The 23,472-nt window shown below is 36.2% G+C and overlaps 2 protein-coding genes across 2 annotated transcripts; both read right to left on the bottom strand.

The window, feature by feature from the left end:
• Positions 1,075 to 2,120, bottom strand: LOC109712797 (ethylene-responsive transcription factor RAP2-11-like). Its single transcript, XM_020236552.1, has one exon. The coding sequence runs from the start codon at positions 2,118 to 2,120 to the stop codon at positions 1,197 to 1,199; it is 924 nt and encodes a 307-aa protein (XP_020092141.1). The 3' UTR covers positions 1,075 to 1,196.
• On the bottom strand, positions 8,085 to 21,027 carry LOC109712616 (importin-5). Its single transcript, XM_020236273.1, has 21 exons — positions 20,050 to 21,027; positions 19,508 to 20,008; positions 18,580 to 18,783; positions 17,779 to 17,883; positions 17,588 to 17,653; positions 17,334 to 17,498; positions 16,537 to 16,611; positions 16,303 to 16,457; positions 15,699 to 15,834; positions 15,514 to 15,583; positions 15,308 to 15,435; positions 15,144 to 15,200; positions 14,101 to 14,286; positions 13,879 to 13,971; positions 13,279 to 13,364; positions 13,122 to 13,188; positions 12,898 to 12,964; positions 12,676 to 12,812; positions 11,071 to 11,162; positions 10,887 to 10,953; positions 8,085 to 8,758 (listed from the first exon to the last, which is right to left on the bottom strand). Exons 1-21 carry the CDS (start codon positions 20,830 to 20,832, stop codon positions 8,594 to 8,596), a joined length of 3,405 nt encoding a protein of 1,134 aa, XP_020091862.1. The 5' UTR covers positions 20,833 to 21,027; the 3' UTR covers positions 8,085 to 8,593.

Here is a 23,472-nt window from a genome sequence, read left to right as displayed (position 1 = left end):
ATGTTGAGATCATGCCCACAGCTGAGAAGCGTTCATGCAGTTTGAACCAAAACAAAAGTGGAAAAGTAAGTTAATATACTTCGGATTTTCAAAGCAAAGTGTTTTGTCGTATAATCCTAAAATAGTAGTTTTTTATTTAAGTTGCTTGATCTTTTGTATTTAAATACTATAGATGTGTTGACGTATATATAATGTAAAAATTTTAATTAGTTTATACATACAGCTCAATATATCACATAAATTTACCAACACATCAGCAACACTTAAAATTATAAAGCACCGACCTTATCTAGTACGGTTGGTTAAGGGTTTGATGGTTAACCCGAAGCCTTAAGTTTGAAGTTTAATTATTCCACATTTACAACTAAATTTACTTTTAAAAAAAGATTAAAAAAAAAGCAAAACGAGCAGCTGCAGCGGCTTAAATAGTTGAAAATTATATAGCCATTCAATACTATGCATTGAGATCATGTCCAGCTGAGAAGCATTTTAAATCGAAAGAAAAGTTAAAAAATAAGTTAATATAACTTAGACAAAAATGAACTATATATTTTGTTCTTTTATAAATTCTAGAAACACATTAGCGAAGTGCGAAACTCTTTGTATTTTTATCTTTTCGGTAGCTTTTTCGTTAATATTTTGTTAAATTATATACAAAAAATTTCAGATACCCATCTAGATTTATCAAATATTCACTTTAGTACCCTTTAATTTTAACTTTATTACTGATTTAAAGAAAAAAATAATGAAATTGATAAAAAAAAAAGAAAAACAAAACAACAGGGGGGCAAATTGATACATTTTAAACCACAGGGGGGCAAAGTGAGAAACTACAAAACCACACAGGAGGTTTTTGAAGTTTTCCCAAAAAAAATTTATTAGTTTATACGCGTAGTGCAAAGTACCATATTACATATAAACAACACTTAGATTACCTTTAATAGGGCTCCAACATATATTCTTTTTGTTTTTTGTTTTTTTTTGTTTCAAATCGTAATATTATTAGATCTCTGAGTTTGAATTATTATTATTATTATTATTTTGAGTAAGATAGAGTTTGAATTTTTCCTCTCCACTAATTACATTGATTGACAACTCCAAGTATATCTCATGCATACAAGTATTGCATGGAATTGGTTTTCCAAATTAAGCACTAAAGAGAAAATTAACTATTAAGAAAAGAAAAATTAAAAAGATTAAGATGTATCGATTCTGATCAAGTTCTGCGATAAATGGCAAAGAGGTGGGAGATCCCACAACGCGGCGTCTTCGTCGCCGCCACCGCAGTAGGTGTTGTGCAAGATATCGTAGTACTCCTGCACGCCGTTCATGGCGTAGAGCGACGCCGATATCTGCCGCTCCACCTTTATCCTCTCGAATTCTGACATCTCCGTACTCGTATTTGTGCTACGATCACTGGCGCAAATCTCGTCGAGTTCGAATCCACCATACGCCGGCGGAAGCCGGTGAAATCCACTATCGGTCGACACGAACGAGCACGAGTGATCGGATGGCGGCTGGTTTGTAGAACCCGGCTGATCGAACTCTCCTAGAAAACACGGCCTATAAACTTCTTCATCAGACAGTTGGGTAGGAACATTTTCATTTTCTGTTGCAATGGACGCAAAAGATACGGTGGTTGTAGCGGTGGTGATGGTGGAGACAGGAGGGGGAGGAGGAGGAGGATTTGGTTGAGCATGTTTCTTCTTGAGCTGATGAAGGCGGAGGAGCGCGTGAATTCGCGACGTGAGAGCGGAATCGGGCGGAGGGCAGTCGGCGAGGAGGAAGTTGGTGCGGGTGTTGGCGCCGCGGAGGAGGCAAGCCGCCGCGTCGTAGGCGCGGGCAGCCTCCTCGGCCGTCTCGAAGGTGCCGAGCCACATCCGGATCTTCTGGGTCGTGCCCTTTATCTCCGCGACCCATCGCCCCGACGGGCGCTGGCGAACACCCACGAATTTCGTCGCAGCAGTGGCGGCGGCGGCGGCGGCGGCAGTGGTGGTTTTCTTGGTTTTGAGAGGACTCCTCCCCTTAGATTTAGTTGTTTTGGAGACTACTGGGACATGATCATCATAGGAGTATGTAGATTGGTCAAGATTTTGGTGTAATTGAAATTGGAGCTCCATTTTTGGCATTGGTAATAGATTTTTAGGAATAAGGTAGTGGAGGAATTGTCATGTATTAATGTGCTTGTCCATTTGGCATTGAGTAAATGCATGTATATAAATAGAGCAATTAGGATTGACTAAGTTCCATAAAGTGGGAAACATGTAATGATACCATGGGGTATCATTTGGTGGTCCTCTTCTTCTATTCTCATTTAAAAATGAAAATGTATTTTTCTGTCATTGAATGTTGGTAATTAGGAATATTGTGGTGGTCATGTCTCTTGTAAAGTCTTAAGGGCACCATTGCTATATGACCACTTTGCCATTAAATTTCTGCTGTATTAAATTGTGGTGGCTTTAGTTTGTGAGTCGTGTTCGTGTTCGTGTTCGATAATTGTGTAATCAAGATAATTAAAATAGTTACTTAATAATTATAGTAAAATCTTATTTTCTATTTGTGTCATAACGTGTCATATTGTGTTATTTTCAGATTAAACAGATTTATAGCATTTCTATTTCATATTTTTCTCGGTAACTTTATGCGTGCCCGATTGTATTTGAGTTGTATTATCGTTTTGTATATAAAATTACTTTCCTTGTCACCCATTTATAAAAGTAATTTATTATTTTTGTTTTTTTACCTTGGCCAAGATGTCACATTGCTTGAACCACAGACCCTAGCTCACATCCAAAATTAATAAAATTTGATCACAATATTTAAGAAAACAGGAAAAGCTACCAACAAGATTAGAGAGATTATATGACTATCAAAATTGCTTTGTAGTTATTTCTTAAAATATCAAAACTTGATCTTGGGATAAATCAATGTAAATATTTGTGCTATCAAACTTGAACATATATGAATGCCTAGAAGTAGAAGCCATTCTTAACAAGTCCAACCTTAAAAATTTAAATTCCCCTTCACAATATATTTTTCCTTTTAATTGTAACTCTATATGCTCTGTTATAGCCCCATTAAATACATGGAACAATGTTGCATAAATTTCACCCTACTCTAATTAGTAATATATATATTTTCATTTGGGGCAAGTTTTTGATTCCAAAGTGAATGCAATCCTAATGTTAGGGAGGTGAAAATGAGAGATTAGTAGTTTGAAGTGGTCCTCCAATTGTTCAAAATAATTTTTGGTCCTTTGGCTAAGTCACCAAACCCTAACCATTAAGAGCCAAGTCATGGGAGCATAACTTGGTGCCACTTGGCAACATTTGAGAGCTTAACCAATTCTAATGTCATTGGTGTACCTAATAGGTGCATAAAATTATAGATAAACAAGAATATTTTTCTAATATTTGTTTAATATATAGTAATCATCCATTATAATACCACCACAAAGCATTCTAATTAAGGAGGAAGTGTGCCAGGCAACACTTACACCGCATCATTAATAATCAGCCGATTACATCTCTCTTTCTGAGAGAAAAGAATAATAAAATATTTTTCTATAACCATGATGATATAGATGAACTCAAATAAAACAATATGATTGGTTGGTAATGCCACATCAGTAATATAACCGATACATTCTAGACTTTTTCTAATTAAGAGCCTTTGGTGACAATGATTGATTGATAAATTAACTAAAAAGCAATTAATGCATGCAACAAAAATGTCATATGTATAGTGAGTTCAGCTAGGATGTTATTAATAGTATATATTATTCACTTTTTTCACCGTTGGATCATCACTATTCCACCAACCACCCATACAATTTTAAACATCCAATGATCAGAAAGTGGATAGTATCATACTGTTAATAGTATTCTGCCACAACTGATCTATGTGTAGTATGGTAATTAAATATTTCTTATTTTTATCAAATGAGCAGGATCTTCTTTCTCTTCTACTTGTTCTCCAACTCCAAAATGAAGCTTGTGAACTGAAAAACTCTTATTTTCCTACAGTACTTTGAAAAAAATATTTTAGACTTACCCTTAAATACAAGTAATATAAAGAATTGTATTTGTAGAAGATGGTTTATCTCATAATCATATAAAATGAATGCATGTCACTTTCGAAAGCTATGGAATGATTGTTAATGAAAGTAAGAAACAACCAAAACCCACCTTTTTGCCTTCATTAAAGATGCTGTTTTTGTATGATTAGCATCACTCAAGATGTCTTATTCAATGTAATAAATAAAAGGGTTAATTTGCATATGTATCCCTACAAAGCAATTAAATTGCATATATATATATTTATCCTGACAAAATAGTTTTTAGTTATCAATTATATCCTTCCAAAGTTGCATATGGTTAAAGTTGATTTTTTTTTTTTTTGTTTCTTTTATAAAACAATCATTCCACCCTTGAATAGATATCTTTTTAATTATGTTAAATTTTATTTATCAATATTTTTAACATTTTTATTCTAACTTTCGTGTCATTCTACATGGATTATAAATTATAAATCCTACGAAAGATTTTAGAGAATTAATTTTTATGAAAGCATAGCAGTTCAAATTAACGATGAAGATATAACAATAAACTAACGACGGTACTCAACTTGTAAGGATAAATTTGCATGTTTTGTAGTTTTAGAAGGATGTATTTAATAGTTAACACTTTGCAAGCATGAATTATGAAATTTTAAAACTTTTTTATATTCTTTAAATTAAAGGCTAAATTTTTAGGTGATATATATGTTGTGTATATATATATATATGTATGCATTAATTTGTTGCAATTAATGGTTGTTGCAAAATTAATCAAACGCGTTGGATGCCTCTTTTTTTAATTAGAACATGGCATATTCTCTCCCTTCAATAATGCAACTTTGTTTGTTATGTCAACTTTGGCTTATTACTATGAATTATGAAGCAACAAATAATCAAAGATACCCTTCAAATTTACATTAATTAGGTGGTCACTAATCTATATTTGCTGTAGTATTTTATAAAGAATAGATACCTTATATGTCACTCTCACTCAACATTGCTATATGTAATTTGTGGACTAATGTGAACAATTAAATATAGAGAATTCAAAATAAAGAGATACCTCCTTAAGACTTAGCTTCAAGACCATTTCTCTTTCTCTTTTTCTTTTTATTCAAAATAATAATAATAATAATTTATTTCACAAACCACCCAAACTTTAAAAACATAAAGAAATTTATAATATATATATATATAAGCCTTAATTATTTTCTAAAACTTGGCCACTTACTGGTTACATCGAGAATAAATAATTCAAACACTTCAACTTAGTTTATCGTAGCATTCAAAATGAAAAAGGATAAAACATGAAAATTTTGAGAACCAAATAGCATAGCGATAATCAAATATATCCTTACCGTCAGAAATTTATTGAAATTGAGAATAGGTGATTGATTAAAAAATAAAAAATAAAAAATATATATATTATTTTAAAGTTTGGATGGGTGAACTAATCAAGCCAGGTTTCAGGGAGAGGAGAGATTCCCTATTTTTCCCATTTAATAATGAGCCCAATAATCAATGACTGGTATATATGATCCATATATAGGATGGCCCTAAATTAATACAAAATTAATACACTATTTAGATTGGAAAACAACACATCCTGATATTTACAGATACATAAAGTGTTCATGGAACACTTTCTAGGGTTGAAACATATGAGGTATTATCTTTTATTTTATTATTTTTATTATTATTATTTATCTATCAGCTAGTCAAATATAAGTGTCCAAGAAATAAGCCAAAGAAAACTTGTCTAGATGCTTATCCCCATTATTTTAGGAATTAATTAATGGGTGTTTTATACGAAACGCAATCTAACTCGAAAGCACTTCCAATTTTTCTTTTTTTTTTTCTCATCTCAATATTATAAAATTACAACGACAATCACCGCCAGAGAAGCATGTAACTATTCTACACAATTACAATGATAACCGCCGCAAAAGAAAAGCGTGTAATCCTTTCTCGTTGGTGTTTATACTAGTCGAGCTGGTCGTCAAGGACGCAAATTTTATAGTTTATCAGCTATTTTAAGCATTGTTATCATTCGGTGTATAGGAATTTTAGCACGATTGAGAATTTAGCATATAAAAAGCCTAATCCTCATGTTATACAGGACATGAAACTAGAGTGGTGATGTTACTTTGGTTCCATTATTTCCCCTGGCGATGCTCGATCGGCGACTTCATACTATATCTGCATATCTGCATGCCCATTCCGAAAAGAGCGAAAGTTCGCTTCGATTCGAATTCTCGAGTAATGCAATCTTAATTAACTCTTGACATCAAGCTCAGAGATCACAACATTTTGAACATCCGAGCAGTACTAGGGCTGGCCAACCAGCCGGCCGGCTCGCGTTCCGCTCGATATTCAGCTCGCTTGAACTTGACTCGAAATTAAATGAGCCGAGATTGAACTAAAACAAAAAAAAGCTCAGAATTTACTTCAAGTCAAGCTTGAGTATTACTAGACTCGCTCAAATTAGGCTCAGAAAGCTCGAGAATATATACACTTACATATAGAGAGAGAGAGAGAGAGAGTTCGGCTACTATACTCTTATGAGTACGACCGCTCTCATACTCATAAGTTATTTTTGATGATAAACCTTCCGAATCGACGATCTATACCGTTAAATATTATCTAGAGCATTTAAAATTTTAAAAATTAAATTTTATAATTTTTCAATATTATATATCTTACAATCAAAAGCTCATAAAATTAATAATTTTTAACGGCCGGTATAAAATACTTGCTAGTTTAATAGTGTAAAAATATCGAAATATATTGAATTTTTAATAGAAAATTATATTCGCTATCTAAATAAAGATCAATAATTCTGATCTTAAATTAAAAAATCCGATCATCTTTTTTAGAACGTCGTTCGATTTTAACCGTTAATTTTATACCGTTTGATGAACTTTATTATAATTTTTAAAAATTACAAAATTTATTTTTTAAAAATTTCAAATACTTTAGATCATACTTAACGAATTTGATATGAATAAACTCATATCTCGGAAAGCATAAATATTAAACAAAAATTACTACCTTGAAGACTAATTGCTAGANCATATATATATATATATAGAGAGAGAGAGAGAGAGAGAGAGAGAGAGAGTAAACTTCAAATATCAACCGTAGTTTCGCACTTTCTTACTTTAATATCTTATAATTTAAAATATATCAATTTAGTATCCTGTCATTTTATTTTTTTCCTTTTGTCAGCTCCTTCATTAACATTTCGTTAAATTATTATATAAGTTTATCGAATATTCACTATAGTATCTTTTAGTTTTAACTTTATCATTAATTTAACAAAAAAATATTAATAGAAGGAATAATAAAAAAAGAAAAATAAAATCACAAAATACTAAATTGACACACTTTACACTACAGGATACTAAAATAACAAAGTGCAAAATCACAGGGGTGATATTTAAAATTTTTCTAAATATATATATATATATATTCTAGTTTTCCGTGAGAACCAAACAACCCATAAGCTCGACTTCAAAATTCACAATTTTGTTAAACCAAACAACACCTACATCACCACCAATTTCAGTTATGAACAAATCGACAATCCAACTCTTTTCAAAGTTATCATCCGAAAATAATCTCAGCTCCATCATAGAACATTACATTTTGCAAATTTTCAACATTGCATACCAACATTTAGCGCACATATTCTTTACCCGTGTAGAACCTAACTTCAGTTTTTGAGCCTGGTTGAGTATCTACAACCTTGATTTTGCATTTTGAACCTGGTTGAATATCAACGAACCTTGATTTTGTATTCCTATCCTTTAATTTCGTGGACTTGTTTGTTTAAGACCACTCATTTTGTATCCACTCGATGCATTCCACAATAACTTTCAAATGTGACGAGATTCAATTTCTACAAATTTTAAGTATGCTAGATTATGTTAAACAACGTTGACGGTCGATGCAAATGACTAATCATCAGAAACAGGAAGTTTTAAAGCCTTTATACTTCCAGAAGTATTAATAAACAACAACAAAATAAAACAATAACAGCTATAATACTTTACCCAGATTTCTCCGACTGCGAGAGTAAAACAAGTAAACACAATGCAAAAGCAGATATTTTTGACTTAAACCCATAATCTCACCTTCAACAGTCACAAAAGGAAAGGGAACCCAAAAAGAAAAAGAAAAAGAAAAAGAAACTCGCACCAAAACGAATACAAGAATACTTTCTCATCTCACCCCTACAAACCACCTACATATTTCGCAGCTCTGTCTCTTATTTTTCTTTTCTCTTTAACCTCTCCTGTTGTACCTCATCTCCAGACACATGCCGATACAAAAAAAAAATACAAATATTATACATGAAAATCACATGATCTGGCAGTTCCAAGGACCCCAACCAAGCAAATGCACTCATGAATACCACAAGTCATAAAATAGATGCAAAGAATGGATAAACAATTGCGACAATGACGACCATTTTATAATACTGAGGCAAACACGACCCCACCAAAAAGAATGAGCAGCAGTACCTGAGAGAAGCTATTGTGACAGTACGGACTGGAGGGCGAGCTGCTGCTGTGGCTCCAAAGAAGACCATGTTGAGGCGAGAACAGAAGGTGGCAACGTCTGCTGGAGCTGCCTCAAGAGATTGATCATCCTGCTTGTCGTTTGCTCAGTGGCAAGATCCTTCCCAGTACACAATACCTATATAAGGAAAAGGGAAGTTTAAGTTCCACACAAAAAGCAATGGGTAATCAAATACTTACGGGTGGCATCACTATGATCCCAATATATTTTGCAGTAGATAGTAAATACTTTCATGAATACCCAGTCTATAAAGAATAAACAACAAATATTCCTTTTAGAGTTCTCATGACTCCAACACAAACTTCCAAATTATTGGTTGAGGTTTATTTTTGTAAAACTCTGGCAAGAGGCATCCAACAGACCTATAATTTATTGTATGTATGCGCTTCTAAATCATATGCTACTAAAGACGTTTTAGTGACGTTCTACCAACTTGCCCATACGTTTGAGCTCCTACAAGATTGTCCAAAGTGTCAGCAGACGCAGAGGTATACAAGGGAGCTTCTGCTCCATTGTAAGGAGACTGAATCTGCTGCAGCAGTCCACTGTTGTAAACATAATATAACAAGTCTCAAATAAGTTCTCATTTCCGTGCTTCAAATACAAAAATTCTAACCTAAATACAATCTCCTCTTTTCAAGGCAAATATACGTCAATGTCATATCAGTTGCAGAACCATGATACTTGTCAAGGAACCATAAACTCATATTAAAAAAGAGCTTTCAGTCAAGCACATAAATACTTCTTCTCCATTTAGATAAACCTATAGGCATATCCATTCCTAATCTGGCCTCAAATCCTGTACCTACGCTAACTATGAAAGGCTTTTCGAACTTTTTCACCCATCTCACAGTTCTATTAAGTACTGCACAGACCCACATATGTGGCTGCAGTTTCTTGATCACCTAACATAAACTGCACGAGGAAAAGAAAAAAAAAAGAAAAAAAAAAAAGCAGTCTACTATTGAATAGGGCTGTCACTGAGCTGAATACGAGCTGGCTCGTGAATAGTAAGTTAGATTGCCAGCCCTGCTACTAGTGGTAAAAAGTTGAGAGAAAAATAGAAAATTAGAATCTTAATCTAATAATTGAAATTGACAAAATATAGGTCCATACGAGTCCAGCTAGAGTGCTTTTAGAAGCACCACGGTGTTGGTACTATAGCCTTTTTGGCCATTGGATCAACCCTAGCGACCTTTAGATCATGCACAATGGTGGGCCCCACAAGTAACCACCATTGTTGACTTTTGATATAAAGGCCAAAAAGATAGATCCAAAAGCTAAAAAAATTAAAAGTACCAAGGCCTTGGTGCTTTTAGAAGCATTCTAGCTCGAGCAATTGATCTCGAGTTCATTTCCAGCCGAACACGAGCTAGCTTGCGAACATCGAGCTGGATTGCCAACCCTACTATTGACCGCCTAACATAAACCACATAAGTAGACATAAGGAGATTTAACACGACCTGCTTGTGATTACTAAGTTACTGAAACACCTGAATATCAATATACACATGTTAAAATTTTGTCAAATATTTTGATTATTCAGTATTCCGTACTATGGTATTTCTCTTCCGAGAAATCACTTGACAGTTTGACATGTATAACGTCACAGCGTCCTACAATATATTTAAGTCGGTCACCGAAATCTATTGGTCTCATTGATTTTTCTTGTTTTCTTTTTGATTATCACATATTCTTTATTTCAAATTTATTTACAATAGTTTAATTCATCTAATATGAATTGCATATGCACCCACCAACTGCATAGGTTCAATCCAATACAATGGCTGCTATTTCCTATATTTAGAACATCAAAAATGGATGTACTAAATAGCCAGTGCACCTAGCTAGTGCACTATAGTCCTTATCGGTCATGTCTGAACCATCAAAAGAGCTTTTACAGTCAATATGTGTAAGTTTGTCATGACTAGATATAATACAGAACTATTTTTTCTGGAAGGATGACCCATCCAATTAATCAAAGACAATCATCTAACAGTTGTTTCATCAACGAGAATTGATCTAAAAATAAAAAAATTGAAGAATCCAAGACAACTTACATAGAACACATTTGAACAATTATGCCACGATTTTACAACTATTTGCATTCTAAGAAAAATGATAGTCAGACAAATAGTGAAAAGGGACTAGCTGCAGAGAAATCTAACATCCAGTCAATTAATCACCTGCATATGTAAAATAGGTACGAAAGAAAGGCAAGAACAAACAAGAGGCAAGAAGTTACCTCAGCAAAAACTGATACAATTTTTGGAAGATATTGGTTGTTAGGACCTAGAAGCTCTGTGTCAGACCTATATATAAAGGAATAGAATACGGTTTATTATTCAAAACAATTAAATAAAATTAGAGCAGATAATGCATATGAAACTTCCAGTGCTTGTTGCCACACAATATAAAACCGGGATTACCTCTCAACCATCGAACAAAGTTGATCGTGCACAACTTTGGCTTCAATCAAATCGCCTTTTATCGGCAAGCAGTTCAACCAAGCAGGAACAACCTGCCGAGCAAGAAAATATAGCAATTTAGTATATCAAAGATGTGTCAGCAATTAATGTTGAAAGAAATTAGGAAGCAACCCAATTAAGAAATGTCAATTTATCACTTATATTGACAGCTGAGAACTGCTGCACATTGAGGGAAAAAAAAAAATCTAGACAACAAATGTCATTTGTAACCTTAAAAGAAATCTTGATGAAAAGAAAAATCAGAAAATGCAGATTTTCTAAAAGCTATTACTTCAGATTAAGAATTTTGACATTCCATGTGGAATATCTCTCTCAGCCAACAATGAATGAAACTTCTCATATATCTTCAACTATCAGCAATATCACCCACAACAACACTGAGGTTTGAGCTATAGTCCTACCGGGAGATTAATATACAGCATGAAGAGCCAAAAAAAGGAGTTTAAACAAGAAACGTGAGGGTATAACAAGAAAGGTAATTCAGTTATACAGATTAAACAAGAATCCTATTTAAATACAAAGAATTCCATCAAGAGAGAAGCAAAGAGAAAAGAATTTCAATAATCTTAATTCTTGCTTTTAAAACCCCCTTCATTTGGCAGCGAATTAGATTTGTTCACTTCTTCAATTAGACAAAATACACTCCAATTTTCTAACAGCAATTAAGCACCATTAAGTAGCATTAAAATCCTCCATCAATCTTCAACTTTCATCTTCTAACTTTTTTTTGCCCTTCGTTTTCTATAATTAAGTCCTAGGTGCTTCTCTACATTTCTACACTTTCAATATTCTCATGCAAATTTCCTCCAACACGTCCTTCTGTAGTGTGATCTTCCAAACATTTTTGGAACACAAAATCCCATTCACTAGTAGGTAAATGTATATAGAACTATAATTTCCCCCACCCCCGAAAATGATCATAATTCCTGTTAAACCAAGTATCAACGGTCTACAAGATCTAAAGATGTCAACAAATAAATACCACACCATCCTATTCATTTTTCTTGCTACATATCAGAAATTCTTCAACATTTAGTACCAATATAATCCTCATTCTGCAGGATGTATTGTCATTCATAGACACTAAAGGGCATTACTATGATATGTTACTCAGAAGAAAACTACCAAGTTTCTCGTAAAATTACATGAAAAATAGAATGTCTAGTAAACAATGAGCTTCTGGATTTTACTTGTACAAAATCCAGTATAATGCCCCAGAAGCTTGGCTACACGAACTGTGTCCCTTTATTTGTTAATCTGCCATTAAATCACACATGACACAGCTGCTCACCAACTCAACTCTATGAAAACCCAGATTTATCTCAATTTCTTATAAAATTATAAATGCCTTCACATGAAACTTAACTATTCTGTAAATAGGGTTGCTTTCAATAATGACAATATTGGTGAATCAATTAACTGCAGGCAGGCCGACATCACACAAGCTCTCAGTATGAAGGTTTAAACCTTAAATATTAAACACATCTTCAACATTATAATTTAGGAGAAAGAGAGAACAAAGACTAAAAATATCCAACTGACTACCTGAGCCGCATCAATGCTATCACGATGAAACTGGCATATTTTCCCAAGAGCTGACACAGCATTGTCATATGCCATTACATTATCGGAATTCCGCGCATCAGGATGTCTTATCACATTATTTAACCTTGAGAGAGCCTCTGTATCCGAAAAATAATCATGAGGCCATCCAAAGCATAAATGGAGCAAACAGCGAGATGATGAATACATCAAGCAAAATAGTACCTCCAACAAGAGGCCGAAACACTGGACCGCCAAATTCAGCGCAAACACCAACTCCGTAAACTGCAGCCTGGAAACAAATATTTTCTTAACAAGACTACTCGATCACTGGCAGTTATAAAAGTTGCAACTACATGACAGTCGGTGATGTAAACGGATGTTACGTAGTTTGTTTTTGTGGAAGGCAAATGAATTGTTGTATAGTAAGGAACAAGGGAAATAGGAACCTGTCGGACTTCTGCATTTTCATCATTACATGCTTCCAATAGAAAAGGAAGATAGGTATTGTAATATCTGCACAAAGAAAATTAAGAAAGTGAAACTTAAGGTTCCAAAGGAAAATATCTAGATAGAAAATAGATAAGTTGAAGTAAACCAACATACTTGAGAGCCGCTTCTCGACATTGTTCTGCAACATCATCAAAAATGCAAATGGCAATCCTTCTCTCCTCAGCTGTCTTATCCTTGCCCTGCGCGTATAGGACATGACCCACAATAATAACCTTATGAATCAACTTAACTAGAAGATTTTTCTTTTTGCGTTCTTTTAGTATATGTGAAAACAAGAGAATTACGCAGAAGTTCTATCTAGTTACTACTCACTACTATTGGTCCCTATATTGACAAGTAACTTGACCAACAAATCTAGAATAACACAAGTACTGCATCAGAAAAGGAGATCACCTAGTAACCAATATTAGTTATTTTGATGACAAGTACAACCAGCTAACTAACAAGAACATTAGAAGCCTTATATATCTACCAAACCAATAAGGGTGTTATTGGACTGGTCATTTCTTGTGAATTGCCTAAAAAATTACTGCCCTAAAGTAAATAAACAAGAAAACGAATAATGCCTCACTTACACTAAGAAATGACCCACCAGCCCTTATAAAAATGTTAGGAACCAAAGTTTGAAAAACTATATTATAGTATATTATGCTGTATATGTCAGCAACAGAGGGTATTCTTCTGAAGACTTACCAACATTGGTGTTATATACACTGAGAGCTCATCGAAGAATGGTAAGAAAGAAGCTTTGAAGGTTTTTATCAAGCTTCCCAAGCATTCACCAACCTGATATTGATAATCATGAGGAATGTGAAACGTAAGTTACAACTCAAGAACCAGTATATATTTATTCTGTCAGAGAGGCTAAAAGCTTATGGGGAAAGCCTGCTTCCATGTAAGGCCTTTAAAACAAACCTGATCAAACACTTCCTCCTCCTGTTCATTTTCTTCTTGAAGCAATTCCCCTTCCTCGGCATCAAAATCTTCTGCTTTTGCTCGTTCCGACCTTTCTTGTTTCCTAGTTGCACTTGCTGTGATCACATTCTTGATCTCATCCACAATGGCTTTAACTTGGCTTTCGCCAAGAAGTGTTCCAGAAAGCTGCATGAAAGGACAACATTGAAACATTGGTAAATCCACAAGTTGTAATGCTTGCCCTTCTTCATGAAAATCAAATTGAAGTCCTCCTAGGAGCCACATTAAATAAAGTTTTTACTTTCAAAAACCTTCAGCAGGCCATGAAGGGATCTTTTCTAAAAAATGTAGAAGTAAAATAAACATTCTTTAAAAATTAATTCAATTTGAAATACAGAAATCTCATCTACATAATTACAAAAAACCAACACAGAACTCAAAGATCACAAAGATTCACATATCTAAAATTGTAATCGTGTGTCATCTTGATCGAATTAAACAAAGGCAGAGAAACAATACAAGATGTTTCATTTTCCCATTCTTCGGATATTTCAATTATGGATTATCAAGATGATTCGTATTCCCATTCTTCTAATAGTTTGGCTATGGACCAAGTGCTACAGCTGATCAATGTAACCTAATTGCTTTAGCTTTTAGCAAGCCAAGAGAAATTATATTAAACAGCTGAATGAAATTTTAGAACCCAATTAAACAATGTACATATATTGCTCAAGCCTCATGTAAGCAACTCAACTTGTATAACTTATGTGAGGCTTCTTCTACATCACCACTTAACCCCAAAAATCTAGGAAATAATAGCCTTAATAAGGGGAAACATGAAACAAACTCTGCCGCTTGGGCACCAAAATTGATCTACCTCCATTTAGTCCTTGTCATTCATCTTTGCTCTAGAGTTCCTACCAATGAATATTTTCTCTTTTATCCAGAGTCCAGTGCATGATATAGAACATGCCTTGAAGTACAAGAGTATGAAAAAATAAGCGGAAGAGTACAAGTAAAAAGAATGAGGGGCAAAGACTAACCTGTATGCACTCATTCAATGAATCTAACATGGACGCAGAAATTTCAGTTTCAGGTTCCTATAAGTAGTCATAAAATAATCAAAACGTTAGTGCACATGCGATGAACAAACTGAAACTTTACAGAGTACAAATTAAATTTTTGGTAGATGGATCTTTCAAAGGACCTTGTGGAGAGCCTCGACTAGTGCTGGAATAATATAGTCAGACAATTGTTTAACATAGGATTCATCACGACCTTGGGCTTGTCCCTTTTCTACAGCTAACTTTGCCGAACGAAGTAATTCCGGCATAGCTACGTATAAAAACAACACAAAAGAATTAGAAACAACCAACTACAACAAAAAGGATATTAAGTAGAATAAAGAAGTACCTGCAACAGCAGCTTTTCTGACTTCTTCATGAAAATAAAATTTGAGGAGAGGTACTAACGTAGGAGCTACCTGCAGTTAGTTGACATCTTAATCAATCATCTTTTTCAGTTATAAGTTGGTGAACTACGCTAGGTTATATTGCAAATTTCTAACCAAAGGAGAAATAAGGAGCCAAGTGACAAACCTGATCAATCCATGGGAAGAATCCCTCCTTAAGCTCATCAGCATAACAACAAAGCATGTTGCAAGCCGTGGCTTTCTCTTCCAATACACTAGTCCGAATGCCTATCCTCTTATCTCCAAGGGTGATTGTCTCAATTCTGTATTACAATATATCAATTGAGTAAACTTTCCATAAATAAAGAAACAACACAGGTAATCATCACAGTAACACCACAGGAACCCAATTTACAACATCGATGTTCTTACTGTACATGCAGGACATAACTATCTGCTAGCTCAAAATATGAACCTAAATGAACAATTAAACTAATTGAATTAAAATAAAGAAAATTTTCAAATAACTAGACCACAGTGTTGCAGTAAATTTCTTATAAATAAACATCATGACTTATGGCACGTCTGGAGTTTTATCTAGTTCACATCAAGAGACTATAACACGCTTCTAGTTTCAGTAACATGCTTTAGGGATCAAACAGGTAATTGTGATTCCACAAAATAAAAAATCTTTCCTCATGCAAACCACCCAATAGTTTGATTTACATAATAAGTTACCACAGACTAATAAAACATTACGACTAAAGCAGAACTTTGCATTAGAGACAAACCCTTCATCATCTGATTCCTCTATATCATCATCTGATTCAGCGGACGTAATGGTTACATCTGGCTTCAGCTGAGCAGATTGAAGCAATGGTGGCATGACAACACTCATATAAGGAAGAAAATCTTGTCCTAGGCATTTGCATAGTCTGGCCCAAGCCTATAGATAGAGTGTGTTGTTAGACAAAAGAAAACAAGGCTCCCAGACAGACTACATAAATGTTAACCTAGAGACTAACCTGCAACATGTAGCTTGTTATTGGATCATCGGTCTCCAGCTGAGATCCTTGCAGTGTCATCAGCACTTCCATCACCTACCATAAACAGAGAACAGATAAATTACAGAGCACAAAGAACGGCAAAATCATTAGCCAATACACAACCATCAGTAAAAGGTATCTCAATAAAAAATATGAAAAGACAAAATGAAAAACAAAATAGAGGATAACAATAATAATGGATTTAAAATAGACCTTGGAGGAAAATCACAAGGGCAAACAACTGCAACACAACAATCCCACACCCATCTGCAAAACCAATTTGACTAGCATACCAATTACCTAATATCTTCACAGGCACCACATTTAATAGTGTCAAGTAAATAAAATGTTTGTGAAAACATTCTTTTTTAAATCAGACAGGAAATAAGTGCTTGACAATTGATTTTCTGTTGCAATTTTCATCCACCTTAAGCTAAAAGAGCTTTCTTCTTTTAACCATTATTTCACTAGATCCTTAGAACAGGCAGGAAAGCATCTTAATCTGCTCTCAGGTTACTGGAGTCCAATTTAGAGGAAGAACCATCTAATTATCGTGTTGCTTCAACACAAAGGAAATGAAACCGATTTCTTATGGAGCTCCGGTCCAAGTTCAAAATATTCAAACAATAAAAAGGCCCAATAGACATGTCAAAGTAAAAAAGAAAAATAGCCACTCTTTTCTTTCCTAAAATGCCACCAAGAATTTCAATCAAACAAAAACAGAATAACTGGTCACTCATACGTCATGTTAAAAGGAAGAAGAAGATGATGATAACCTGCTTTGCATCATCCCTGAACTTGTCCTTTCCCACAGCCATCCCTACCAAACTTATGCACTCCATGGACTTTGCACGTAGCATTCGATTGGACTTATCAGTTGCATTAAATAGGATAGCTTTAAGGTAAGGCATAACTGCATCATAGTATTTTTGGAAGTGTTCCTGCATGGGTATGTAGTGTTATTAGATGATATTCTAAAGAATAATCGAATGCAACAACTCAACCATCGCCTTTTTTCTAAATAAATTACTTGTGAAGAATCTGCAACTGATGCCAAAGCCGTTAATGATCCCTCTTGCACCATCTGCTTACCATTCTGCAATAAATAAAAAGTTATAGAAAGTTAAAGTATCTCTCAAAAAATTAACCCACCAATCCACCCAAAACCATAATTAAAGAACAAAACCAATAAAAATTAAATTCCAAGTTTTGCAGGAGTACCTGTAGAAGTACAAGCAATTTAGAAACAATCCCATCTAAGAAAGGTGTCAAAATATCCGGAGTGCAATTCTCAGTGAAATTCAAAATTGCGGAAGCAGCATGAGCCTGCAGAATAATGGGAGTAATATTCTTGGTCAAAAAGAGGCTCGTAGGAGCAGGAAAATCAGGACAGAATAACTATGCATAAAGTACTGTAATGACAGAACAACTATCGGGACCTCTAACCAGCAACCCCAACGATAAATAAAAAGCACTAATATTGGAACTCAGCCTGATGGAGAAGCTTGCACATATACCAAATAAAGCATTAGATCTTTGTCCCTAAGGTGAAGGCCACCTAATCAGTACACATACCAGGACAACGAGAATAAGAAAAGAGAAGTGCTAACAGAGTAAAATTACATGATATTAAATATCCAGGCAACTCAATACTGGAAAACTGCCCTGCAGTTTTCAGTTTGAGAGCCGCCAAATTCAATGTAAGCAAGACAATGGCCTACAAAGATCACTTTGACGTGTGCAAGAAGATATGTAAAAGTTACATCGCAAATTGAAAAAATTTCAATAGGCCAAAGGTACATGATGCATTTCGTAAGTATCGTACTCGCCAACTCGGATTAAGTTGATTACCCGTTACTGCACTTGTTCCAAAGGTGGTTGCTACATTTAATTTTTCTGAGCGCTAAACCCCTTGATTGAATTTAAACTATAGCAATGAAGATTGTTTCATGGTTATTACGAAAATCATTATCACGAACTAGTTTAAACAGCACAGTTCTCCAACTAGCTTATTTTACTTGCCTGTACACGGGGATTCTGGAAATCATCCATTGCCAACACCAATGCAGGAAGAACCTTCTGGTGATGCTGGATTTGCAAATCAGGACCCAAATCTGTAGACAACTGCCCAATCGCATTGATTGCCGCCCACCGAACGCGGGGATGGGGATGCTGGAAACCGTTGAGGATCATCATCACCACTTGCTCCAGGTTTTTGAGCATGACCTGCATAGAGAAAGCGTAACAAATAAAAAGAAATACAAGCATATACTTCCTTAGTGGCAAAAGAAGTATAACTATTTTCCCTATTTGTGAATGGCATCCCAAAATAGAAAGACGTCATTACACCCGAACTTTACGGGTGTATTCATTTTCTAAACTTTCTTTTCTTTCCCCTGCAAAACTCCCTGTTGGATTTTATGTTATACAGCATACACTCCACTAACAAATGGTAGAACTCCAACTGAAACACGCTTTTTCCATTAATTACTGTTACACCTAATCACCATTCTTAGACTCACAAAAGACCTACTCTGGCGTAACTAATCCAAGAGTTCCTTTTATTACTGGAAAAATGAAGAGAAGCAGCAGCAGAATATTTTCGTACTTCCTCTGTGAACGAATCTCTCGTGTGACGTTTACAATCAAGATTAACCGTAAATAGTGTGAACGCCCCAAAGTTGTCGGACTCAAGTTAAGAACTTTCCAATCTTCTCTACGTTGCGACATTCTAAAATTGAATGACATTCGTTGCGCTGGAAAATGTTTAACGGACTAAAACGACAGAAATTCAAACCGACAACGACCGTCCTTGTCGTTAGCTGTCGTCCGCTAACAGAATATGCAGGGCTTGCTCTAGAACATGCATAGAGCTCAGTGCGGTAAAGTGTAATTATAAAAGTACATACAATAAAAAGAGACTTTGGTGAGAGCTTTAATAAGTAAGTACCTTTGCGCAGCCTTCGGCAATCTGGGAGAGGGTGATGAGGGCGGCGTGGTGCTTCTGCCACTCCGGGGCTGCCAGGTAAGCCGGGAGCAGGTCGGAGGCGATGGGCATGATGGCATTCCCTCCGAGAGCGATGGCCAGACGGTCGAGGCACTCCTGCGCGACGCCATAGTTGCCGCTCTCGCCGGCGTCCTCCTCCTCGACCTCGGCGCTGTGCCAGGCGGGCTCGTCCTCGATGTCGAGCAGCATCTTCATCAGCACGGCGAAGAGCCGCCCGACGAACTGCGGGAACTTGCGCATCATCCCGGGGGCGCGCTCCCGGGCCTCGGCCAGGGTGACGACGAACTCGACGGCGAGGTGGCGCGTGCCCTCCTCGAGGCGGTCCTCGGCCTCGGCGACCTGCAGCATGGCGCCGACGACGTCGGCCAGCTGGCGGCGCAGGAAGCGCGGCTCGGCGCCGGCGAGCTCGACGAGCAGCTCGAGGGCCTCGAGGTGAGGAGGCGGCTGGCGCTGGCGGACGTCCTGGAGGAGGGGCGGTACTACGCGCGCGAGTGGCTGAGGGAGTTGAGGCCGGTCCTCCGGCGGCGCGTTNGGTCGCGGTCGGCGGAGGAGTGGAGGCACTGGACGAGGTTGACGGTGGCGCCGAGGGCGGCGATGCGGACGTCGGGGGAGGAGGGGTGGGAGAGGGAGGCGAGGAGGAGGTCGTGGATGGTGGGCAGGTACTGGCGGAGGGAGTCGGCGATGTAGTCGGCGAGGCGGGCGAAGACGAGGAGGGCGGACTCCTGGAGGTGCGGGGAGGCCGGGGAGGCGGCGGACTGGAAGAGGAAAGGCAGCAGCTCGGGCCAGGCGTTCTCGGGCAGGAGGGAGGCCGCCAGCTCGGAGACGGCGTCGCAGAGCTTCTTGGAGATGGACTTGGAGTCCTCGCGGTGGAGGGCAGACAGCAGGAGGGATTTGAGGGAGGACTGGGTGGAGGGGGAGAGGCGCGGCCAGACAGGCGGCGTCGTCGTTGAAGAAGAAGAAGAAGAGGAGGAAGAGGAATCGGAGGAGGAGGAGGAGGAGGAGGAGGAGAGGAGCTTGCGGAGGAGGAGGGCGGACATGGCGCGGAGGTCGGGGCGGGGGGAGGAGTGGAGGAGGTGGGCGAGGCGGAGGGAGAGGGGGTCGGGATGGCGGTCGCGGCAGAGGTGGAAGAGCGACTCGGCGGCGGAGCGCTCGGCGTTGCCGGAGGACATCAGGCTCGCCACCAGCGCTTCGAACGGCGCCGGGTCGGGCCCCAGCACCGCCGCCATCTGCTGCTCCTGCTGCTCCTGCTGCTGCTGCTGGGAATCCATGGCGATCGAGATCGGGCTGGGGCTTTTAGGGTTAGGGTTTGGAATCCGGGGACGACGAGACGAAGGAGCCGAAGAGGCGGCGCGGTGGAGGAGGAGGAGGAGGAGGAGGTCGCACCGTGGCCTCTCTATCGCTCGTGGGCTAATTGGGGGATTGCGAGGCAATAGGGGCGAGGGGGAAGGGGCCTTTTTATTGTTAGGGTTTAGAGGGGTGCGGGTGTTGAAGAGAACAAATTATTGCGTCCACCGAAGGTATGTATGTATGTGTATTATTATCCATGTATGTATCCCTCTCAAAGTAATTAAAACTAAAAATAAAAATAAAAAAAAAAAACAACTCATGACAGAGATCTAAATATTATAATAATGACGGGTTAAATACGCTATTAACCACCAATAAGACCATTTTCCATCTAAACTTCCACGATTCCATAATTGACTATTTATATTTACATTTTAATAAATTTGTAATGATTAATAAAATAAATAATAATAAAGTACATATGTCGAAAATTCAAAAAGAATCTTTTTATCGTGAAAATTCAGCCCTGCAGTATAAAAATTAATTTTTAATATGTTATTTTTACAAATTAATGAAATAATAATATGGTTAATTTTATTCGTCATGCAATTTTAGGTACCAATAAAAGACTAAACTGTACCCTTTAAGAGGAGAAATAATATAAATATCTCTAAAAAAAGACAATTTTCGTTTAAAGAGTGCGACTTTCATTTTAAAAGACAGTTAAATTTCAAAAAGTACAATAAGAGGAGAAAAAGTGTAAATATCTTTCAAAAATTATAATTTTTATTTAAAGAGTGTAACTTTTATCTTAAAGGATGCAGCTTATATCTCAAATACTGCAACTTATGTACATAATAGTGCAACATTTTTTTAAAATAGTGCAATTTTATCTTAACAGGGCAACTTCAACTTTTTTTCCTTGTTCTCTGATTTTCTTCATTATTCTCTAATTTTGGCCCTAGTTAATTTTTTTTATTTTAAACAAACAAAAGTGCTAATCCAGATATATTCCCGTGCACTCCTCGCCCTCCTCGCTTCCGACATCGCCGAAGGTGCGCTCGCCGCCACCCTTTGAGGTAGGCGGGTGGGCCTCGTGCCCTCTCCCTCGCCAACGAGCTTCTCGGCGCCAAAAAGTGCTTCCTCTTTGTTATCGACAGTAGTGGTGTGAACGGTGGGTTTCTAGAAGTGGGTTTGATTGGTGCAAAATCTGCTGCAATAAAGGTGGAGAGTGAAGGCGGAGGAACAGAACACATTACCGTTCTCGTTACCATCGCGAAGGGCCGCGAAGGCGGTGGAGGAGGGTTGGAGAGAAAAAAAAAANGCAGCCTCGGCAGGATCGGAGGCGAGGAGGGCGGAGAGTGCGGGTGCGGTCAAAGGCGAGAGTGCACGAGGTAGAGGCGGGCCACCTCCGCCTCCGCTGCCTCTTCGGAGAGAAAATAAAAAGAACGAGAGAAAAAAAAAATAAAGGTATTTTTGTCAATTTGCTAAAAATTCAGACCAAATCTGTAAGATCGAAAAAGGCGGCTTAGTTTTGCAAAAACTCAAAACTTGTAAATTTTTTATGCAAATTGGCCTATAATTTAAAATGCCCGGAAATAAACCTATCAACTGTTTTTTTTATTGACATTCTTTTAACTGTTTCTTAAATTGGGCTTTTATAGTTACTTATAAAATTTGTTAAGGCTCCGTTTGGATACCTCTAAAAACGTAGCAAATTATGCTACGCTGGTAGGAAAATAATCCTATGAAACATTTGGAAGAAAAAAATTTAATGTAATTTTTGAAGTATAGTTATACTATACTCCAAAAAATAGAGTAAACTTACAATCTACTTTAACCAAAGGAAAAAATTCTATCATTTTGGGAATTTCAAATTTCAACTTTCAAATTTCAAATTTACTTTCAAATTTTAAATTTTAAAAAGTTCAAATTTCAAATTTCAAACATCAAACTTCAAATTTCAAATTTCAAATTTTAAAGTTTCAAAAAGTTCAAATTTCAAATTTCAAATTTCAACTTTCAAATTTCAACTTTCAAAAAGTTCAAATTTCAACTTTCAAATTTCAACTTTCAAATTTCAACTTTCAAATTTTAATGTTAATTTTAATTTTTAATTTCAATTTTCAAAATTTAAATTTAAACTTAATAATTTAATCCATTTAAATTTATAAATGAGAATTTATAAATTATTAAATTATAAAATTTAAATTAAATTATAGATTTTATAATTTTCAAATTTTCAAAGTTTAAGATCCTTGTAATATTTAAATTTAAAAAATTAAATTTCAAATTTTAAATTTTAAATTTACGCAAATTCCAAATTCCAAATTAAAACATAAAATGATATATAAATTTTTTATTTAAATTTAAATTTTTTATAGTTTGAATTTTGAATTTTAATTTTAAAATTTTATTTTTAAATTTAAATTTTGATTTTTGAATTTGAATTTTAAATTTATAGATTTAATGTTTATAAATACTATGGAATTATATGAATTGTATCCAAACACTTAAAATGAAGCTGTGGAATTTTTGTGTTAAAAGGATTCCGTAATTTCATTAAATCAAAACTATAGATAAAAATCCATGAGTTTTTTTAACTTGCATCGCCAAACATG

The sequence above is a fragment of the Ananas comosus genome, linkage group 7 (genome assembly GCF_001540865.1).
Source record: "Ananas comosus cultivar F153 linkage group 7, ASM154086v1, whole genome shotgun sequence".
Lineage (NCBI taxonomy): Eukaryota > Viridiplantae > Streptophyta > Magnoliopsida > Poales > Bromeliaceae > Ananas > Ananas comosus.
This window is presented reverse-complemented; position numbering and strand designations above follow the sequence as displayed.